This window comes from Cucumis melo, chromosome 7 (genome assembly GCF_025177605.1).
Source record: "Cucumis melo cultivar AY chromosome 7, USDA_Cmelo_AY_1.0, whole genome shotgun sequence".
NCBI classification, from domain to species: Eukaryota; Viridiplantae; Streptophyta; class Magnoliopsida; order Cucurbitales; family Cucurbitaceae; genus Cucumis; species Cucumis melo.
Genome location: NC_066863.1, coordinates 27,661,591 through 27,685,719, shown reverse-complemented (window position 1 = coordinate 27,685,719; position 24,129 = coordinate 27,661,591). Strand labels below are relative to the sequence as shown.

The window sequence follows — 24,129 nt, the reverse complement described above, 5'->3', positions numbered from 1 at the left end:
ACATTTTCAAGTATTTTGAATTTTGTGGTTTTGATAGTTTTAATCTGAAAATTTGTGTTAAATTAAGGCTTTTGTCTTGTTTTCTTGGTCTATGCTTAAATAGATGGTTTGACTATTAGGACTTAGGAATTAGTTAATTCAATCTCTATACTTTTAAAAAATAAAAATTATAATGCCAGTATCTCTACGCTATTAATTGTTTTATCTTAACGTTTATGTCATCTATGATTTTATTTTTTTTTTTCTTAAATCAACTTTTCAAATAAATATTAAAATACAAATCAAACAATTATATACAACTTTAGATACATTCTTGACTAAAACATAGATGTTGAAATCTTTCCATGACAAATTGTTGTATTAAAAAATGTGGAGATTTAGTCCTTGATTAAAATGTAGAGTTTAGATAAATAGTTCTGTCGAATATACTAATCTTTACATTTGTAGATATTAATTTTCCATTTATCAGTATGAGTGCACTTGAAATACACTGGACAAAAGTCAACTCGTAAGGGGCGATGATACGATCCAACACCTATATATATATATATATATATATATAAGGACCAAAATAGATAACTTGTACATATATGGACTAAAATGAACAAAAGTTGAAGTATAAGAATAATGTATATTTTATAGATCTAAGGATAAAATTGAACTAAGGAAAAAAAGAATACGTAGAAAAAGAATGGAAATGTTTGACAACTACTCAAGATTGTTTTAAACAATTGTCTTTTTTATCGAAAGAATTTAATAAAAATGACTGTTGAAAAACGTTCTTTCTTTAGTCATTCTAAACTGATTCTCATAAATTTACGTAAGGGTAAGAAACTGACGTACGACTTTGTAATTCAATGGCATAAGTTGATGGTTAGAAAGAAGATTTTGCAAAGAATTTTTGAATATGATTACTAAATGCCCAATAGAGTTAGAATAAAGAGCTTTGAAGATACCAAATGAGGAAGGTGCGAAGAAAACAAAATCGTGAGATCTAGTGAATTAAGCAATGAATTAAAGTCTCTACAAAACCAAGAAGCTAACATTAAAAAAATTGCATATCAATAAGTAGGCTACATGGTCAAAATAATCAAAAAACGTTTACGTCCTTTTCAATATCAAATGACATTACAATACGAAATGATAAAAATGTTTGGATTTTTGTATTCGATGAAATCGAAGGATAACAAATCATTGCTTGTGCTCATTGGGAAAAGCTTCTCACTATTATAATAAGTATAGACTAATAATTAAATAAAAATAAAATAAAACTAGAAACAAAAAACTTAAAATCGAACAAAAGAATTTATAAACAAAAAGAATTCCACCGTATAAAAAATTACTAAAGTCACACCAAATTCTCTCCCAATCCTAATTACAAAGAAAACACTCTCGAAACATCCGTAACATTTATACTTTTTACCTGTTTATTTAACTTACTATAGAACAAAAAGAAAAAGAAAAATGAAATTCAACTAGAGTTAGTTAGTACAAAAAAGCTTAAATTATTACTAATCGAGACAATTTGAAATTAAATTAATCGACTATTTCAATAATATTTGAAATTCATAACTTATTCAACGAATATTCATCACGTAAATACTTTAGAGAAAAGCTTACTATCAACTTGAATGTAGTCCAATAAACTAATAAAACGTTGTTGGTGTAAAATTTGAGTATACAGTCGGGTTGTGGGTGTCCTTGTCGAGATGAAAGCTCTCAACTAACTACCAATCTATCACTCTCCACTACTTCACAAAAATATTCTTCATCCATTAATCAAAATTCATTTCCGTATACCCATAACACCCTTCGTTTTTTACAACAATGCGTTTGGCCAGCAATGCCTGCAGGGGCAGTTTCGTCATGTATCGGTTAAAATTTCGGTCTTCTTACTCTTAACGGTCCAACTTTGACCCTTTCTTTTTAAGAGGAGAGAAAGAAGAAGAAAGGTTTTAGAAATGGCGGTTCCAATTTCTTCCATTGGAACATACAGATGACTTTTTCGAGCCATTCAAAGCCTTCATCAACGCCAATTCTTTGTTATTGATTGAATATGACTTCTTCAATTCTCCTCCACTTTGAATTCAGGCCACAAATGGTGATCGCTATGGCGCTCGATTTCCTTCTCCCGTCTTGGTTGGAGATCAAGATCACTCTCGCTACTTCTCTCTTTGTCGTCTTCGCTTACTGGTTTTTTGCTTACTGGAGTGGGTTATTTGATGCTGATCGTTCTGTGGTTGATGGTTCTGGAGATGGTATTCATGTTAAGGACAAGGTCGCCTTTTTCTCCTTCTATTACTTGTGGGTGTAATGTATTTTCTGTTGGAATTGTTTGTGTTTGTTCGTGCATTTTATTGATTGATGTACGTCTTGATATTTGAATGTGGGTTCGTTTTGCTATTGGTTTTGATTGAGTAGTTTCTTGCATAACTTGTTTAAGTTCATGTTTCAGTTTATGATGAAAAATTCGGTTTTGAAGGCGATTTGTATTTATTTATTGGAAGATTTTACTGGTTTTAGAGATTACTGCACAGTCAACCGTTTTTTGATTTGTAACTTTATATTATGTATGTTCGTGTTAGTTTAAGGAATTGATTTCTGATTATGAATCTTTAGTTTTTTGCTATTTGGTAGCTTCCTGATATATGATCTTTTGAACTTTCTGGGTTTAAGAAATTATCTTGCTGATTAAATTATAGCCTCTTGTTGCTACTTTATGTGTGTTTTGTTTTTAATTCTCGTATTTTAATGGACTTGGGCATTCCGTCTTTCTGTATGCTAGTCATTGGAATTCATTTATAATTTTGAAATTTTGTTATCTGATATCATCAAAACTGGTCAAATCGAGCTTTCTACAAGTCTAATCTGGTATTACATGATACCACTGAAGTTCGACAAGTTGAGCCTTCTTATAAGTACAAGTCTGTTTTGTAACAGATAATTCACTCTTTCTTTATCCTGGCCTTAGGAGTTAGTCGTTAATGTTGAAATTTGGGCTCTCTGTTTTTTAACCTGTGCTTCATACCAATAGGTTTAGTCGTTAATGTTGAAATTTGGGCTCTCTGTTTTTTAACCTGTGCTTCATACCAATAGGTTTGTCTTCCATTATGTTTTGATGTGTTTCTCAGTGGTGATGACAGTTTTTGCCCTGAAATTCGATCTTTCCTGCAATCTTTGGGTTTTATCTTCTCATTTTCTTTTTTGATAAATAATGTTTGCCAATAAAATTTCTATTGAAGTATGAATATACTAATGAATTATGTGACTAAGAATGTGAAACTTTATTATGTCTTGATTTAGAAACTAATTTCTCATTTGATAACCACTTGATTTTTGAAAAATAAACCTATGAATACTACTCCCACATTTGAGTTCCCTTGTTTTGTTATTTGCTTTCTAGAGTGATTCCAAACTCTAAGCCAAGTTTTGATTCTTTTTGGGTTTTAGTACAACATTGTGGCTCTTGGTGGTATAAAAATCATATTAAATTCTTTTGTTATTACAGTCTTTTAATGATTGTTAACCATCGGAAGACTTTCCTTTGTTTGTTGTGTGGGTAGTGGTAGTTTGTAACCTTTATCATCAGGCTGTTTCTTTAGATTTCTTTTTCAGAATATGCAAATGTGTTTCTTAAAATATATAAAAATAAATCTAAGCTAGTTCTGAAAACTATATAAGGTGCTTTTTAAAAGTAGTTTTTGTTTTTAGAAATTGGCTAAGAATTCAAATGTTTCTTTTAAGAGTAATGAAAACTAAGGATGTGAAAAAAACAAGCACATTTTTCAAAAAGCAAAGAAAAAAAGGAAATTAATAACCAAAAGGGAAATTGGTATCCAAGAGCCTAATCTTTTCACTTTTCTGGTTTAATTTGAAACTGATAAAAAGGAAGCATTTAGCCGCTCTGTTGCAATGTGATATTGCTTGTGTTAGAAAATTCTAGACAGATATATTCTATTGATGTGCAACTCTTTTGACGTGCAGTTTTGCAATTTTTTTGTAGATTCCCCCTGGTCATTTAAGAGACCTTCAAAGTAATTCTGCTTATCTAATTAAGGTATGTTGGTCATCAAATGGTTGGCTCTAGTTCTTATTATGTGGATGAAGACTGGCATTGCTTTTGTCAAATGTTCAAATCAATCTTGTACTTTTGGACTAAATTACATTTTACAGCTTCATTTTTGTTATTTCATTTGGACAATGGGTTTGATTTTTCAGCTGGAATTGTTGGCTGCAAAGAATCTTATAGCTGCAAACTTAAATGGCACTTCTGATCCTTACGCTATCATTACCTGTGGTACAGAAAAGCGTTTCAGGTTTCCTTCTTGTTGATCCTTTTCTGAAATTTTAACCTTTGAAAATAGTTGATGGTTTAGTGGGGATGTGAGCCGTACCTAATTGTTGGATTGCAAATCAGTTTTGCATCTTCATTTGTTGAAAATTCAAGTATTGATCTTGAATCAATGTTATTCAGTAGGAGTAACTTCCCTTATAGTCTTATTGAACTTCCAAATATACAATTCACATAGCTTATGCTTGATTCTTGTCTTGATACCATATGATAAGACAAAGAGTCTCGTCATATATCCAACGGTATGATATTGTCTCTTTTGAGTTTAAAGTCACATGGTTTTATTTTTTAACTTTACCAGGATGGCACACACCAATGTACGTGTTTTCTTTGTTTATATATTTGATCTTTTCTTTACCTATAATGGATGTAGAGCTATTGACTATGTTTGCATCTCCAATGGGTAGCTCCTTTTTATAACTTGACTTGTAACTTGGTGCTGTATTATTGACCCTACCGTATCTTTTTCAAAAAAAAAAAAAAACTTGGTGCTGTATTACTGAAAATTTCAGTTTCCATCCTCGTGCTCAATCCTGTGTGCTACTCTCTTGTCCTCTAATTATTTGTCTCCAGTTTCCTGAATATATGGAAAAAGCACTATTCTGTTTGAACCCCCTTTTATTATTATTATTCTATTATTACTTTTTTTTTTTGGGAATCTAGAACAATTTCTCTTTGCCACCTGCTGTTTAATTTTTTCCTTCATTCAAAATGTACCTTAGGAATAAAGTTTGTCAGAGTTCAAATGCTTTTAACATTTGCATACACTTTGTTCTCATCATACTTCTTGTGGTTTTATAAAAACTTTTGCATTAATGTATCAAGATTGTGTACTTTTATGTCGCTTTCTTTTTCTTCAATGCTTGCTTTAAAATACTTCTTGCTTGGTGCAGTTCAATGATTCCTGGTTCAAGGAATCCCATGTGGGGAGAGGAGTTCAATTTTTCCGTTGATGAGCTTCCTGTGCAGGTAGCTTTGCTTGCTATAGAGATGTTGTCATTTGCTTGGATCTGACTGCATAGAGATACTGTCATCATTGCTAGGATCTGAAGAGTTGGTTTTTGGACCGGTCTATATACTGTCTATGTTCTAAGTTTCTAACAAAAAATTGAGAGAAGCAATCTATATTAACCGTCTACATTAGCCACCACAGGTGGGCCTAATGGTCTTTAAACTAGTAAAAGAAAAGGTAAAAAGACTTGGAGGGTATAGGTTAAGACCTTAGGGGCAGCATGCACACATACACCGTGGAAAGTATGTAATTGTAATTTATTTATTTGAAATACGTTTATTTAAACGTTCAAACTTAACACCAATTTGACACATTTCTTTGAAATTCTACTAAAAATAACGAATAATATAAAAATTACAAACCTGTTTCAATGAATCACTCAAACAAATTTGCCTGACCCTTTGAATGACATACATAAGAGTTGGTTCAGATTACATTTTTAGTGTTATGCCTGGCTCATGTCTGTGCTATATACTGAAGTCCAACCCAATAATTGGTCCTACCTGCCGGCCCTGCCAACTCTTTTGCCACCACCTAAACAAATTGCAAGTTAACTCGGTGAACATATGATTCAGGATTGCCCACATCATAGAGCTAACAAACTGAAATGCATACTTGCTTCCATTGCTTCTGTTGAAGTTCAAAGTTGTATTTGTAATTTACATGCCACTTATATAAAATTTCCCCTTATCTAACAGATTCATGTTACAATTTATGATTGGGATATAGTTTGGAAAAGTGCTGTTCTTGGTTCTGTTACTGTTACAGTTGAAAATGAAGGCCACACAGGTGCTGTGTGGTACACATTGGATAGTACTTCTGGGCAGGTTCTCATTCATAATAGTTTTGCTTCTTTTTGTTTTATTATTATTCACTTTTTTCTAGCATGCATGCTTCCCTTTCTCGTATTAAGAAGACTTATTAAATTTGTACATGAACTTTTTAGGTTTGTCTCCACATTAAGACCATAAAATTGCCAGTGAATGCCGGAAGGTACAATTTGTACTTTAATCTTCTTCTTCTTCAACTATGCTTCTATTCATTTTTGTTCTGAATTGGTCGGGGCCTCTTTTACTTTGCAAAATCATATGGTTACCTCATGAGAGTTGGCCGCACCTGCTAATCTAAGAAGCACCGGCACTTCTAAGATGGCCAAGTGTTGGTGTCGAACACGTGTCCGATACTGACACGCCTCCAACGTGTCCGACATGCCTGCTGGCATGTCAATTATTTTATTATTATTTTCTTAATTTGGGACACTTCTGGGACATGGAACCCGTAAGATTAGGGAAGAAAAAATGAACTAAAACTAACATTTTAAAAGCCCAAAGACAGACCGTCAACCCCACTTTTTAGGCTTATTGTTATTGTCTTTGTCCTTTTCTTTTCATAGAAAACAGACCTCCCACAGCGACGATATCCCACATTTCTCCACGCCCATACCTCCTCACCCAAATGGTCATACCCAAACATTCATTTCCAAACCTTCACGCATAAATTCATGAATTATACGGTGTTTAACTTGTTAGTTTTATGTTTTCAATTTCACAATATGTTTATATGCATGACTTATATTTAAATTTTTAATAAGAAATAACGTGTTCCCAAAGTGTCGTGTCCTACTTTTTGAAAATTGGTGTGTCGCCGTGTCATCGTGTTGCATGTCGGTTCGTGCTTCCTAGCTGCAAAAGATACATACAACTGCTGGCATATAATTCAATTAAGAAATTGCATGACAGTAGGATATCTTATATTCTCTTTTTATTTGAAAATGGAAATATTTTTATTTGGTTCCAAGTTCCAATTGAAGAATGATTTTGTACTTTATGTTGTTTATGTGAAATTTTGAGTACTATCATTTCATCGAATAAATGAAATTACAGAAGGGAGGAGAGCCAATGAATTAAAGAAACCATTTTAATGGCAGTGAGTGATGTGATATTGTTGCCATCAAAAAGGGGAGAATTTTGCACCAAGCAGAAAAATAAAAGTTGAATGATCAACCATGACATCAAAATCCATTTCCTTATCCTCATACCAACTAGAAAAAGGCCGTGTGAAGATTAGCCATAAGATTTCTTTCTCTTTACAAACTGGATGCTCGGTGTAATAAAGTCTAATGGAGTCAGAAGATCTGTAAAAGTAGGCGCATCATCAATCCACTATTATGTTTCAGGGATACACCAACTAGGGGATGAAGGAAACCAAGGATATTTCCTTTATTTATGTGTTGTGTTGATAGACCCATGCTAACTTCTCATTTGAGAATTTTAACCTTCTTATGGAAAAAGCCTTGCGACAGGGATGAATAAAAACCTTTGTGCAATTAGGGAGAAAGACCAAGAGGCCGACCCACTCCTCAATCTCGTTGCCCATGAGGGTGTCTTCTAATGCCCAAGTCCCAAAAAGTTGATTCCATGTTCCATAAATCAGGCACGGTTCCATTTTTCTTAAAGATAAAGTAAAAGTCTAGGGAAGGCCATGTTTAGAGGAAAATTCCAAGCTTCTGATCAGTCCAAAAGTACGACAGCTGCTATTACCAATCACAAATGCAATGTTATTTTTCTTTAAAAAAACATGTGTTGAAGCCGCCATAAGTTCTTCCATGATCCTTTAGAGGAGTGGAGAGAAAAAGTGCCTAGTTTGTTGCTAAAATGAGAGGTATCGTTGTTGGCAGCTATAATCTGTCACCACATGACTTTTTCCATGTAAAATTTCTCCCCTTTGACTTTTGGCAGTTTGACTGTTTGCCACCTATGATGGTCTTGACTTCCATTGCAGACAAGGTTTCCATTATGTTTTTCAATAGTGTGAGCAACTTTGGATGGGAGATAAAAACATGGATCTATAATAGGTAGGGAGGTTGGAGAGTATGGCTTAGTGTGAGCCAACCTCCTTTGGAATTGTAGGATCTTTTCAACGATCGAGCCTCCTAACAACCTTCTCAAATATAGGCTTCCAGAGAGTACTAGTATGGAGATTACTCTGAGAGGCAGTCCTAGATATGGTGTATACCAAACGAGAATTTTATTAATGTATAAAAGTTTTAAATACAAGAAGACAAGTCCTCTATTTATAGTGAAAACAAACTATTTCTAATCCTAATTAATAAAAAAATTAATCTTAATCCTAATTAATAAAAGAAACTAATCCTAATCCTAATAAACCAAAGAAACTAATCCTAGCTTTGTCCAAGTGTGTGGTCTTTTAGACCATGGAAGTTCCTCAGATGTGCATTCTTATAGTAGGTTTTGGGTTTCACAGTTCTCTGATACTGTAATGTTTGCAAAAATATGCGGTCTCATCTTCATTAATCAAATTAGTAAGTTTACGGCCGTATAAGCCTATACAAGAATGGAAAGCTAATCTTACAAAGAACAACTAAGGAGAGGGAGGAAGGCTAAAGGATATTTACCACAGTTCTAAAGGGGAACTATTTTCAATAGGTAAAGGAAATAAGTTAATAGTGGGCCTTACAACTACTACTTAATGTTAAATTCAAATAGTATTAATATTACGAAAAATAGACCGACTGAAGCTTACTCTCGTCATTTACTTGGAAGATTATCCCTTAAAATTCAAAGATTAATCCATGTATTTTGGAAGAAATTTGTGTTCAGTTCATCACTTCCTCACCAAAGTTACAACAATCTCTTTCAAAACTTCTAGGATAAACTATTACTTTAACCAAAATTTGAGCAATCACGAAGTTGAAGCATGTTTAGTTGATGAAGAACCTCCTATCAAAAACTCTTTTGTTGAAGCATTTGAAAGTCTTTTCTTGGTTGATGATAGAAGGAACTTAGTTGAAGTTTAGAATTCTTCCATAGCATCAGTCATTAAGTACCCTTCAAATTCCTCCCAAATTTCATCCCCTCATCAGCTTGTTGAGTATAGATGAAAGAAATCATGCCTCAGTCACCACAAATTAAGATCTAATTGTGTTTCATTGGTCTTTAATGATTGTACTTTGGTGTGTAGTTTCTTTTGGTATTTCAGAGGCTTTGGTGGTTGTAATTTTAGTATTGTCTTGAAGAACTTTTCAGTTTTATTTTAACGTTCGAAGTTTGTTGGCTGAAGTTCTTTTTGGAAGTCTTTGTGGGCTTATATTTTGGTGGTTTGGTGTTTAGCCTAGTAGACTATCTTTGTTTCCCAAGATTATTGTTCTTCTGCTTCCCTTGGCTTCCCCCTCCTTCCGTCTCGTTTGCTCAGAGCTCATCATTCTTGGCCTTTTATTTTGCTCTTTTGTTTGAATTATTTTTGGTTCTTCATGGAGGAGATTTATTTCCGTTGTATTCCTATTTATTTGTTTTTTTATTTCTTCGTCGAAGCTTTGTATGTTCGGAGCACCGGTCTCCTTGATTATTTCAATAAAGTTTTCTTGTTTATTGGTTCAAAAAAATATATATATATATGTTGACTCTTGAATGCCATTTTTTAAGATATGTTATTAACAAATGGTGGTTTTTTATTTATGATGAAAATATACGAATGTTGTATTTAAATATTTTAGTGACTGTCTTCCAGCACAGTTAATGGTTATGCCGGAGCAAATGCTCGAAGAAGAATTTCTTTAGACAAACCAGAGCTGACAGTGGTACATCAAAAGCCGGGGCCTCTTCAGACAATCTTTGAGCTTCTACCTGATGAGGCTAGTTTCTTAAAACCACTATTGTTTTGAAAATAATTGATATGGATATTCCTTTTAATTTTCAAAATTACTATAAAACATTTACGGTTTCTGTTACTTCTTAAGCGTACCTAACAGACACCATTTTCCTTCAGATTGTTGAGCATAGTTTTTCTTGTGCGCTTGAGAGATCATTCTTATACCATGGTCGTATGTATGTCTCTTCTTGGCACATTTGCTTCCACTCTAACATCTTCTCCAAGCAAATGAAGGTTAGGAACGTTTTAATGATTAAGTTTTGTGTTTGTTGGCAATTTCTCGTCTTAAATCAAACATTTTTTAAAATTAAATTTGTTGTTTAATATTATGTTTTCTTTTTTCTCTTGACAGGTGGTTATACCACTAGGAGATATTGATGAAGTATTTTCTGCCTCCCTCTTTCTCTCTCCATAATAATTTTGCTGTTTTCTTATAAGAATTATTGTGTATATATGATGGAATCTCTTTTGATTTAAGATACGAAGGACTCAACATGCATTTATCAATCCTGCTGTAACAATTATTCTTCGCATGGGTGCTGGTGGGCATGGTGTACCTCCGTTAGGAAGTCCGGATGGTCAGTACCTTTCTATACTTGACAAAAACCCCGTTATGTCATAAATATGAGTTGAAATTACATATTTCAAGCTTGTCAATTTCAAATTTCCTTGATGAAACTGTTGTTTCTAATTTGTAAGCTTCCTGGTGGTGGTTTGACTGATCTACGGAAAAATTATTAGTACATGAAATGTGTCTTTTCGTTTGTAAATCTTGAGTATGCACCTTGATGCTTTATTATCGTTTCTCACTTTCTCATTCCATTTCCAGGTAGGGTCAGATATAAATTTGCATCATTTTGGAATAGGAACCATGTGGTTAGAGCTTTACAGCGCTCAGTGAATAACTTCCGTGAAATGCTGGAAGCTGAGAAGAAGGCATGTTCCTTGGTTTTTCTTTCCATTGAAGATATTTCTTGTTGTTTGTGTTTCTTTTATTTATTTACTTATTTATTATTATTGTTATAAGAATGCCGTTTTATTTGTTGTTAGGAAGAATTCAAACTTGGAAATTTAGTACCATCAGATCCTGACTTGAGCATTTAAATCTTGAGATGTTCTAGTAATCTAAATAGATTTATTCTCTTATGTTGGGAAATTGAGTCTTGTTCTATGATCTCTTTCTAAGGCCTCTGCTTCATTCTATTTACAAGATATTTATTTGAATAGGGATGCAATTATCTTTCCTTTGAGTAATAATCTATTTCTTGTTTAAAAAAATAATATTAGTAAAAAAGGTAAACTTATTCTTTTGAAATATGCTAAATTCTTGTAAAGTCTAGTGATTTGGGAAGTTAGTTGTAGGGCTGATTAGTTCTTGAGACCCAGTGGTAATATATGTTTTTTCTTCTTTTTTTTTATTTGTGTAAGATATCATTTTAAACGGAACAAAACAAATGTTGGTTTTAATCTTATTTCAGGAAAAGGCTGAGTCAGCACTACGTGCACATAGTAGCTCTGTCAGAGTAAGTGAAAGTAAGGAAAAGATCCCCGCTGATGATTTGCCCAAAAGTAAAAATACTCAGACTCAGGCATTCCTTAAAGAGGAGGTTCTTACAAGCATACACAATGTACGTATCAATTTTTACCATCTTAACCTTGAAAACCCATTATCCTACAATGAGCTCGGTCTGTATTGTCTTCTGTTTCTTCAGGGTGTTTTCCCGTGCTCTCCTGAGCGGTTCTTTTCTACGCTGTTGAGTGATGGATCAGGTTACACAAGTGCTTTTGTAGCAAGAAGAAAAGATTCAAATCTAGTTGTAAGTAGGAAACTCACTCGTGTTGCTTTTTTCTTTTTTTTTTTTGGGAACCTGTAACTTCCAAAGCCAGAACAGTTATGTTTTGGATTGTGCTACTACTGGAAGTGTAGGTTACATATTCTCAATGAAAGTTCGGTTTCTATTAAAAGAAGTGATAGATCATGTTACTTCCCCTGGATGTAATTTCCACTCTTGTACCTATTAAAAATAAAAAACATTCATCTTTCCCACTCCGTAGTCAGAGAGGGGCCATCATCTTATTTACATACTTTCTCAATCGTGAAATAATTTTCCATTCAAAGAGAATCTTTGGGCTTTCATTTATTGCATTTCTGATGCCTTGTATTTATTTTTGGTATATTCAGATGGGACAATGGCATGCTGCAGATGAATATGAAGGTCAAGTCAGAGAGCTTACGTATAGATCCCTGTGTCATAGCCCCATGTGTCCACCAGACACAGCGATGACAGAGTATCAACATGTAGTTTTATCTGAAGATAAAAAGAAATTGGTATGGCGAGGCTACTTATTTTCTTACTCAATATTATCATTTAACCTAAACTATTTATGGTGATTAAATGCATTTGGCTTTTAATATTCTTGTAATTGCTTGATACCATTGTCATCATTTTGCTGTTTCACAAGGAACTGAATATAATATTGAGGGAAAATGTACAAAATATCACGAAGTTAAAAAAAACTTCGATCAAACTCTTACCAAGATGTACAGAGACATGCTGGCATGTGGCTAAGCGCTCTTAGGTAGGTGGGCTGAAACAAGTGCCTTTTATTGAAGCTTTAAGGTGCAAACCGCAGCACCTTAGAGCTTCTTTGCTCATTTTTTAAGAAAATTGAACTTTTCACTTTGTGACGTAATTTCCACCAAGCGACGGATGGAATCCTTCGCAGGCGACTTCAGTATACTTCTGGGTCACATGTATTATAAATCAAACCAAGATCATGAATACAAAACAGTCTAATGACTGAATCTTACAAAGAAACATATATTACAATTCTCCTAGATGAGATTGTTATAAATATGAGATTTATTGTTTTATTTTATCTTTGAAGGGTAACATGTAAACAAATCTCATGTGTGTCTTACAGTTGAGAGTAAAACAAGAAAGGAATATAGAACACTAATTGGTTTTAAACATTTATCATGTACCCTTATTTATTTATTTTTTTATCACTCTTGGTAAACTTTCTTTTAAGTTCTACATGTCACTAGATCAAAAAAATTTGGGATACCTTTGTTTTTGTATACTTGATATATTTTTTATCCTCTTCTAGGTATTTGAGACTGTACAGAACGCCCATGATGTGCCATTTGGGGCGAACTTTGAGGTGATCAATTTTTTGACTATATGTTCTTTACAGTATTTCTTTGACTATAGAAAGAAGTCAATTAGTTTCTTTTAGACTGGTGATTATGCTGCTTATACATTTCCTCATTTTTCTAAAAAGAAAAGAATAGATGGTTAAGCCATTAGCATATGGTTTACATGTGACTTTAGGCTAAAATATTTTAGAACGAGACCAATGGTATCACTAGATATTTTTTAAATATTTGAGATGTTATAAAATGCACATGATGTGCCATTTGGAGCATACTTTGAGGTGATCAATTTTTCAAGCTTATCTCCTTTGGGATGTTTCTTGATATAGCTAGAAGCTAAAGCCAGAAGTTTAGGCTAAAATATATATAGAATGGGGGCCAGTTGTATAATTAAATTGATAATTTAGTACTGGCATAGTTATTCGTTGAATTAGTTGGACGTCAGCTGCAATTACACAATTGATCACTATTAACTGTATCTACTGCTTCAGCTCCACTGTAGGTGGTCGTTGGAGAAGAATGCTGAAGACTCTTCATCTGTTGATATTAAAGCGGGTAAGTTTTACATTCTTTTTAGAAGAAACGCAACTTTTGATTGAATAATGTTAACTTTTCTAAAAAAATGTCTCAAAAGTACAAACTCCACAAGCCAGTGAGATAAAAGAAATAAATAAAGAAAAGAGTATAAAAATCTAAATAAATATAAATGATCATGATAGATATGAGAAGACACGGGGTTGTTCTATGAAGATTAGTCGAAGTGTACATAAGCTAGCTTGGACACTCACAAATATCGAAAAAGATATGAGAAGACATTCCAATAGATTTGAATTGAAAACTCTGCGATTGGCATTGTTAGAGAACACCATATGAAGTCTTTGGATGAGCACGTTTGAAGCATGAAAGCCGCTTGCTAAGAATAATCCGTTGATTTTGTTCTACCCATAATTATAACAATGTAGCTTTCACTGCATTAGACCACACGGTAACTTGCATAGAATTCAAAGATGGACCAATGAGAAGCTGTGCAATGTTGCCTCTGAAAGTGATAAAGAAAAGATTTGAACCAACGAAATCTGGCACATAAGAAATCGAAGATGTTCCTTTTGTTCCTCACCGTCTTTTTGTATATACAAGCTTCATTACAGTTTTATTACCCATTCCTCCCTCCTAACCCATACAAAGAACGGAAAAATAAAACAAAAAATGCTAGGTATGGCTCAGATAATCCATCAAATGAAACACGAGTCAGTCTCCCATAGGATGAATCGTGCAGGCCCTTACCCCTTTTCTTACTACAATTGTCAAAAATCATCAGCTTTAGGAGTTCCAATCTTCCAGCTCACTGACATAGCAGTTATCCATTGTTTATTAGAATTTGGAACCAGTTCAGAAGCTTGTGAAAGTTCCTCTTTCCATTTCTGAAGCTTCTCTTCCAATTGGAGAGGCCTTCTGCAATTTCCATTTGTTGTAATTTCTTTTTATTTTCCAAAAAAAAGTGAATATTTCTGAGAGTCGGATCTCTTAATTAACAAACGACGTTCTTTTCTATGGGGCACAGGTGTACATTTCAAAAAATGGTGTCTGATGCAATCCAAAATAAAAGCTGGAGCAATGCTTGAGGTTTGCATTCTTTTTTCTGGTTTCTTTACGGTTTCATCCATCATCCCCTCATTGTTTTTCTTGCTCTAGTTTTCTTTTTAGGCTTCCATTATTGAACTTCCAAATACTTTTCTTTCATTTAGTTTCAGATTAGTTTTGTTCTAAATGCTAAGATGATAACTAATTACAGTACAAACGAGCTGTGGACCTGAGGTTAGAGGTTGCCCTTGAATATATGAACTCGATTACTTCTGGAAATGAAACCGACAAAGTCGCATCGGCTCCATCGGAAGCTCAAAGCTCTTGATGATTTCCACCAAGGTCAGATCAGATCCCGCCTATACCATACACACTGTAACAATGATATTTTCTCAAAAAAAAAAAAAAAAAAAAAAATCTTCTTCTTTGAATAAGTTCTTTTAAAAGCTTTCCTGGCGTGTGGAAACGAGTTTCGTATCAGAATAAGTTCTTTGGTTAATAGATTTTGTTTTGATTTTTCACCCTGCCTCCTTAGGAGACTGGTGGTGCGCGTTGTGTTTATGCAACTTAAAAAGTGATCTCCATGTGGCCCTCTCCTATTGTTTCTTCAAGAAACTACAGAATCTTACTCTTTGTTTTCAGCTAACTCAGAATGTTGATAACTGCACATTTACTTTGTAAAGTGATCTAATTTTTCTTATACGATGTGCTCGGAATTATCTACTTTATTCACTTCTCATTTATTTTTCCGGGACAACTGTCTAATTTACGTTGTCATTTAGTTATACTTGTCTCTCAACTAAATGAGAAAATTGTTCAAATGACACTATTTCCATTACATTTAAGCAATTTTACAAAATCATCCTTTTCAGTGTTCTCATCTCCATCCTTTCGATTTCTCTTTTTCCTTTTTTTTTTTTATCTTTCCCTTCCTCCTGCTGCTACTTCTCCATGGTGCTTGTCTCCTCTATCCAGCTCGATCGACGTCCAACCAACTTCGGCAAGATCATTCTTCACTCTCCCTTTCTCAGTTTGTGTTATAGAAGGAGACCAACTTTGAAGAGTGAGATCAAACGAGAAAAGGGAGAGAGTAGAGCCATATGAGAGAAGGGATAGAAGGTAATTTTACTTGGAGTTGTGTCGGTAAAGGATGAAAAACTCATATTCGAAAGATGGGGCAAATCTCATTCTTTTCTTCCCAATTTGGATCTTTTCTACAAAATCCCCCAACAAAAGAAACTTTGCTAATTGAAGAAACATACAAATACAATCATGTCAAATTATTTGCAAATATAACACAATGCATAATACAACTAACAATATCACCGGTAGGAATCTATCAACAATAGATTTTGCTATATTTACTATTTTTTTAAATATTATTATACGTGAAATTCTTTATAATCATCCTAAAATGTTCAACTACGTATTCATTCCTGTCATATTAAAAATAATCATAATAGAAATTAGGACAAATCATAATTTAAAATTTCTACTCTGTAAACCATCATTTAAGTTCTAATCAACTCCTCACAATTTATTTAGCAATGAAAAAAAACATTCATAGAAAAGCATTAAAAAAGAATGTTACATTATAGAATACAACAAATTTGTGATTTTTCTAAAAAAATAACATACGGTTGCTGATGCAAAGGCAATATCTTATGAACTTTTTGGAGGTAATGGGTTCTTAAAATGGGAGATAGATTAAAGGAACAACTTTCAACTTTAGCCTTATGGGAATTATTAATGTAATTAACTAATAATGTTTACAAACTTTTGTAATTTTAATCTAATTTAATATATGTATTATTGAACATAATTATCCGACAAGCATAATAAAACATCATTAACGTAATCTAGTTGCTAATATCTTGTCGGGACAGAAAAGGGAAAAAAAAAGAGAGAAAAGAGGAAAGTTGTTCATAAATTCAACCATTCGATTAGAACAACAATTATAAAATAATTCCTTGTTTTAAGATTTAATTTTTAGAGATTTATATATGTTTGTTTATATGATTGAAATATTCAAATTTATGTCTTTTTCAGTTGGTGTTGTTTTTCAATCATCTCAACCCCTCTTCTATGAACAACAATTCAATATTTGGAATATCTATTTTATTTTTCAATACTAACAATTATTAATTTATATATTATTAAAAGATGTTGAAGTAATTGATTTGTTTGATATTATTTTTATTCTAAAAATAAATATATTTGATATTTACATTTTCTTTTTCTTGTCTTTTGCTTTTCTTATTATTTGAAAAAAGAATCTACTGTCAAAATAAGCATAGTTCAATTATATATATATATTGAGTGTATTGTTAACTTTGAGATATTTTGTATATCTAATGTGATATTAGAAAATTTGGACGAAAAAGTGACCGCAGCTTATCGTAATTAAAATATATGTTTTTTTTCAAAGTTGGATCCTAAAATCACTTAATCTCAAATCTTTAACTTTGAATTTGATATCAATTGAGATATTTTCATTTGAGCAAATCGATGATCTCGAAGACTCGAGTAATATGTATCTATAAGACATAACTAATAACGTGATTAACTAAGCATTATCCAAGTTGATATAGTAATTATGTGTTTTGTATTTATGATTGACATATTAAAGGATTAAAAGAAATTAGTCTTTTTTGTTAGTATACAATGAATAATAGGTAAAGAAAAAACTTACTCTAATGAGAGTGACAAAGAAATGGCAATAGAGAAAGGTTTGGTTGTTTTTGTTTTATCAAAAAAGGGATTTAGGGTTTTGACAAAAAAAAAGCATATTTCATCTTTTTTTAAAAAAAATTAGGCTCTTTTGAAGTCTCCAAGAGAAATGTTGACTTTTTAAAACTTTGACAATCATTATCCCTTTCTTTTTATTATCTTTTAATATGCCTTTTCACTCGACCTTTATGTCTTTTTACGAATAGTTTCTCAAATTTTACTAAGACATTTGATCAAAGGATTAAAGACTCAAGGTTCTCCGTAACCTTGTACGAGTGCGTTAATGCATTTTGGTTGTAAGTTCTAACAAACACGTAAGAAATAACACAATTCTCGTTCCATTGCCCTTAGCCTCTACTATCTCATCAATAAAAGAACACATAAATAAAATACGTAACTCTTGAAGGGTGTTTGAGACAATGAATAAGTTATTATAGTATAATTATAATAGTTTGTGTTTGAAATGTAAATCATTTTTATAAGTGTTTGGGAGTAAACTATTTTAATTTGGTCAGAAAACAGTAAACACAGTAGAATATATGGATGAAAAATAATAAGGAAAAGGAGAAAAAAAGAGTTTGAAAGGGAAGTGAAGTCATTTTCAAAGGGTTAGAATTGAAATCTTTTTTCTTTTGGTTGGAAATCAATGTTTTATGCCACAATTAGCGTTAGCTTAACACAACACTCCCTTTCTCCTTTTAACTTTGTCAATACTCTAACCAATACCAATCCCCCTTTTTCTTTAAGTTTAATTTTATTACAATTTCCCTTTCCCTTTATTATTTTCAAAACCATACTTTTATTTATTTTAAAAGAAAAATATCACTACTTTGCCTTCGTTGGTTCTCAAGTTGATCTCAAAATCATATTTTTCTTCGACATCGAGCAGAGGTGTGTGTGCATGCATGCGTGTGTAAGACCATTTTTAATGTTACAAGAATTTGGTGAAAAAATTAAAAGTCGATTAGAGACAAAGTGTGACGAAAGACGTTGCTAAGATTGGAAGGAAAAATTATTTTGGATGAGGGGAAAAAAAAAGGGTCCCTTCAAATATTTGAGGCGAGTTCGCCCTTGCCCTCATCTAGCGAGGGTTGTACGAGGGTAAGGGTAAGACTAAACATTTTTTTTATCAAAAGAGTAGGTGAATAAAATAATTGTAGTAGTAATAAGGAGTTTTGTCTAACAGATCAATTAAAATTTTGAGTTTAAAATGAAATATATCACATATTTTTACGTTGAAATTTTTTTTAGTCTTCTATTTACATCAAATTTAGGTAAAATTATCAAAATGAAACATCGTGCATGCAAATTAGGTTTTCTTGCATTCTTAATATCCTATCTCTTAATTTATTGCTGTCTTCTTTCACCTTATCTTCCTCCCACTAGTAACAACATACCATTAACAACGAAGGTTAATGTTTCCTTGGTCGATGACAAACACTTCTTCACTTCTTCAACTAAAAACAAATGAAGAAAGGGAAATCAACGAGAATAAAAGGAAGAACAAATAAGGAAATCAAAGATAGTTTTCTAAACGTTAGTTGATATTGACATAAACAAGAAGACAAAATTCTCAAGAGCAATTGGGTGAAAGACTATCCTAATACTATAATAACATATTGCTATCCACTTATCTACCATCAACACTATTTCAAAACCTACCATTCCGTACAATTTTCACTATTCTAATAATTATTTGCTACAGTATTTACCCTCCCATCTTCAAACTAAAATAATTTAAACCTCAAACAAGCAAATACTATTATAACCTAAACTAAAATAATAACTAACACCATAAACAAAACCTATTATAACCAAGCCATAATAATCTAGAACTATAGCCTCAAAATGCAATCTTAAATTTAAAAGATAAGAGAAAATCATTTTTAGGTTTTTATTTAGGTGGATTTTATAGAATTTATGTAAATAATAATAATAATAATAATAATATTGTAAAAAAAGAAAAGAAAAGAAATTTATTTATTTATTTATTTATTAAAGGAAAAAAGAGTAAATAGGGGGGGGGGGGGGGGGGAAGGAGGAAGTAAAGTAGTAGTAGTAGTACGACGTCGTCGTTGAGCGATGGAGACCAAAACCGCGTTGGGAGTGGAGTGGGTCCCCCCCCTCCCATCAGGGCCTTCCTTTTCTTAATTTTCTGAGACTTTTGGTGATCCACGTGGGTCCCTTTTTACACACACGTGGCGTAAGCATTTTTGTGTGCACAAAATTCGCGTAGGATTCACGGATCGCTACACGACACCCACATCTAGGTCCCACTTCTCTCTCTCTCTCTCTACGCCGCTACTAACCAAACCCCTAAACCCTCTCTATTTTCTTTTCTCATTTTTCACTACCAATTTCATTATTCTTTGTATGGATTATTATTTTTCATATTATTATTATTATTATTATTATGTAATTTTCGTAAAAATGATACTTAAAAATAAAAAACATAGCTTCAGTCGTAAAATTAGAAAAAGAAAAAAAAAAAAAAAAAAAAAGAGGGAAATCTTTATTGACGTTATTAACCTACGCCTGTCCTTCTCTTATATATTTTTCTCTCTCCCTCATCAGATCTTGAAAAAGAGGGAGAGAGAGAGAGTTGATATTGATTAGATCAAACGTTATATCAATGAATAGTTGTTGGAATTTGTCAAGCAAAACATACCTAAATCAACCCTTTTTTTTTTTTTGCCCTCTAAACAAATAAACAAATAAAAATTGGACCTGCCTTTCGTTGGTTGAATCATAATAATCAATTAGGGTTCAATTTCTCGTTGCTTTTCGTTCGGGATAAATATTGGCTATTACGGTCTTAGTTGTTATATAATCGTTTGTATTTAAGATGTAGATTATTATTTTAGTTTAGTTTATAATAGTATGTGTTTGAAATGTAAACTATTTTAGTTTTAGGAAAAAAAAATACTATAACACTTTTGAGCTTTGAAATAGTGTTGACTGTAGCTAACTTGATAGTACAAAATTGTATTTGTTATAGCAAGAAGATGATTATTATAGTCTTAAATGATCTTTATCTCAATCGGTCTATATGGGGTTTGGAAGCTCGTTGGTTTGGATTATGATAGTTTGTTTTTGTGATGTAGATTATATATAGCAAATATAGAATATAGTTAAATATAGCAAAATATTTATAAAATATAGTTAAAGATTCACAGACGTTGTACAATAATCTAGATAGATTATTGTTTATATTTAGCATATATCTATGATGTTTTGCTTTAAATATATGATAAGTTTTAGAGTTAGCAATGTTTTTACTATTCATAGTAATTTTCCTTTTTTTTAATTGATTATTGTATGCACAGTACCTAACAAAATTATATTTAAGAACCTAGGAGAATTTGATAAATGTGATTGTGAATTAATTGAAGACCAAATGCACATACTAAATGAAATAATCAATTTATTTATATTATATATATATATATATATATATATATTATATACATGATTACATTTTAGAACATAAACATCAATGTTCCCATGTGATCCATTGAGGAAGGTATATTTTGGGGGTAAAAACCTCAACATAATTATATTCATGCATATATAATAAGTTGATCACATTTGTTTTTTTTTTTTTTCCCTTAACTTAGATTAGTCGTAAAATTTGTATTTTTAAAACAAAAGAATTTTATGGATGTCTAGATTACAATGATGAGTTCTAATGATTTGAAATACATAAATTATTTTTGTTTTGCAGCCATCAAGTGTTTGATCTTAAGTAGTGGCGAGCATGATAGATCGAAAACCAAGTCGACCAAAACCAATCAAATTAAAGGTGATCTGTTGGAAAAAAGGAGAGGTTCGGTCGATGTTGGTCTGGGTAAAATCCAAACCAATAAGTTTGTTTTTTTTTTTTTTTAATTTTAATTTTCGAGGCTTAAACCAACCAATCAACCTACCAACAATCATTTTATATTTATTTTTAGTCAGGGTCAGTTTGAACATTTACTAAACTGACCATCGTTTGGTTCAGTTAGAAAATCGACTTCGATCGACCAATACTCACCCCTAATTTTAATTAGTTACTATGTGACCAACTTCTATTTTTGTAATAATTTTTTTGTTGGATAAAGCACATGAAGATAGGTGCAATAATCTAGACTCCACCTAAGTATTACTTTATTGTTAACGTCGAAACGAGTGAACGAGATCTTTATAACATATTATTATTGCTAGGTTTATGCTTTAAAATAATTAATTGTTAAAACGTCTTTAGTGTACAATGATAATAATATATATAGAGAGACACACCATTTGATTAGATATCCTAACTTTACTATATTTAATATTGAACAATGAATAGTCAACATAGCAAGAAGATTATGTTTAAAAAGTAACCTAACATAATCTATATACTATATAATATGAATAAGCTATGGTCAATTGCTTTATGGTAGGTTCTTGCAGCTAACAATATTTTTAATTTATTAAAAGTTTTTAAGTGATCCAAATCATCTTCGTGAGTTTAAATTATCTCTTATAGAATGATATTTTTTTAAATAAAACGGCAACGATTAGATGCAATCAGTTGAACTAATTCTATAAAATTTTAATTTTTAAAAACTGTCGCACGATAATTTTAGACATAGCAACGACCACACGACAAATGGGTTCTATCCAAACTACATCTAATGTTTTTCTTCCAATAAAATTAGCTTCTATTTTAGATATGCGTGCGATATTGTATTTTAGTTTTTAGTAAATTATGAAATATTTTTCTTTAAGATTGCTATCGTTCAAATATATACAAAGTGAGAATGGCAATTGCTATACTATGTTATTTTCGATAAACATACTACTTTCGTGATGTAAATGAGATGTGGATCGAACTTTGAAACGCAATGTCATGTAATGAAATATACCTAACTAATCCCTATGTTAGAACTCGAGCGCACTATTAGATCGTGCATTCTCATCCATTTTTTTGGAGAGAAATTTTAGAATAAGAGCATATGTCAAATTTTTATTGTATATAATTATTACTAACAAATATTGAGAGAGTTGTACATTACGTTTACAATCGTTTCTTTATATGATGCACGAGATTACACCTTAGAAATATTCGGTGGAAGATCCTGATCTTAATTGACTTAAAAAATAAAGAATTAATTTAGTTAAATTAAAAATTCTAAAAATGTTTGGTTGATAAATTTAGGATAATTAGTGTCTGCACTACAACATCTCTTCCAACTCGAATAGTTTGATACCTATAAATCAACTTTCTTTAGAGTCAAAATTTAAATCGAATTTAATGAACTTAATTTCCAGATAAGTTAGGGTTAGATAACTTGCATGACCTACAAATCAATAATCTTTGTATTCGTATATGATATATATTTTATCTAATGTTTAAGATGGTATTGAACATGGTGCATGTCGTGCTTAGAACAATATAAATTACGTACATTGACAGAAGAATGGAGATTCATATTTTATGTGTATCATACTAATTTACCATAACTTAGAAGCATCAATTAAATCTTACTCCTAAGTATTGCATCTAATAAGTATACAAAGGCTAAAATGTGTGTGAAATATTTTAATATGAAATGAAGAGGAAATAATATCATAGGAAATTTCAATAATTTTAAGAACCTTCTATTCTAATTGAGATTCATGGTAAAATTATTTTCATGTTGAAACACTATCATTACACCCAATTAAAGAAAAGAAAAACTAAGCTTGATTGAGTTTCGAATAAATTTAATATATTATAACATTTTCCCCTAATTATGAATCCAAGAAATGTCGTTTGTCTCAAAATATAAAATAACATGAAACTATCTACCAAATATAACAAAAGTTTTAAAAAGATTATATTAAATTTGTTGAATTTTACTATATTTTATAAATAGTTTCAATATTTTGTTATGGTTAAAAATGTTCCTTTTGTCTTTGTATTTTTTAAAAATTTTAAATATAATTTATCGATGTTAATTATTTATCAAAATTGAGCTTATTATTATTAATAATAATAATGGAAAGAAATATAAGACATGGATATGTTTATTAAAATTTACAAGTGAAAAATGATAATAAGTAAAAAAACCAAACTAATAACCAACTAAATTTCAAATACAACCGATTATATTTGAAGACAAATTATTATTATTATTATTATTTTTATATCTTTGACTGTTTAGGTCAATTTAGGTGAACTCTCGTTTATATGGACAACTTGTTTAACTTTACAACATTTGGATGTAAAAAAGAAGTATATAAAATTAATTATTAGATAAGTGACCATCATGGATTGAACCATTGACCTCATTCATTAAGACTATATTTTATTTTTACCAACAAACCTATCCATGATGAATAACTATTTAGCCAATTGTATAAACGACATTAAAACAATCTTTTTTAAACATATAACATAAAAATAAAATAATTACATATGTAACACACAAAATTGAAAAAAAAAACTAAAAAAAATCCACATCTAACACATGAACTGAATTGAAAGTACAATCAACGAATATCACTTATAGTTACCATCATTAACAACTTTTCATTTAAGAAATATACTACCGATTATATTAGTAATATTACGACTAACTTAAAATTGACGGATCATTATTTACTATATCTACAAATATTTTA

General features: G+C 31.4%; 1 protein-coding gene across 3 annotated transcripts; it reads left to right on the top strand.

Annotated features, from left to right (window-relative positions):
• The first annotated feature begins 1,918 nt into the window (after nucleotides 1-1,918).
• On the top strand, nucleotides 1,919-16,817 carry LOC103494589 (BAG-associated GRAM protein 1). 3 transcript variants are annotated; one of them, XM_051087344.1, is made up of 19 exons: nucleotides 1,919-2,278; nucleotides 4,004-4,057; nucleotides 4,219-4,316; nucleotides 5,245-5,320; nucleotides 6,062-6,190; nucleotides 6,310-6,356; nucleotides 9,891-10,014; nucleotides 10,149-10,265; nucleotides 10,384-10,413; nucleotides 10,510-10,609; nucleotides 10,861-10,967; nucleotides 11,510-11,659; nucleotides 11,744-11,848; nucleotides 12,214-12,360; nucleotides 13,143-13,196; nucleotides 13,680-13,743; nucleotides 14,750-14,811; nucleotides 14,981-15,111; nucleotides 15,745-16,817. In XM_051087344.1, exons 1-18 carry the CDS (start codon nucleotides 2,057-2,059, stop codon nucleotides 15,095-15,097), a joined length of 1,803 nt encoding a protein of 600 aa, XP_050943301.1. In that variant the 5' UTR covers nucleotides 1,919-2,056; the 3' UTR covers nucleotides 15,098-15,111; nucleotides 15,745-16,817. The 3 variants fall into 3 exon arrangements, with proteins under 3 accessions (XP_050943301.1, XP_008454048.1, XP_008454047.1); XM_008455826.3 differs by lacking the exon at nucleotides 15,745-16,817 and adding an exon at nucleotides 15,305-15,469; XM_008455825.3 differs by lacking the exon at nucleotides 15,745-16,817 and having other exon boundaries at nucleotides 1,920-2,278; nucleotides 14,981-15,469.
• The last annotated feature ends 7,312 nt before the right edge of the window (nucleotides 16,818-24,129 follow it).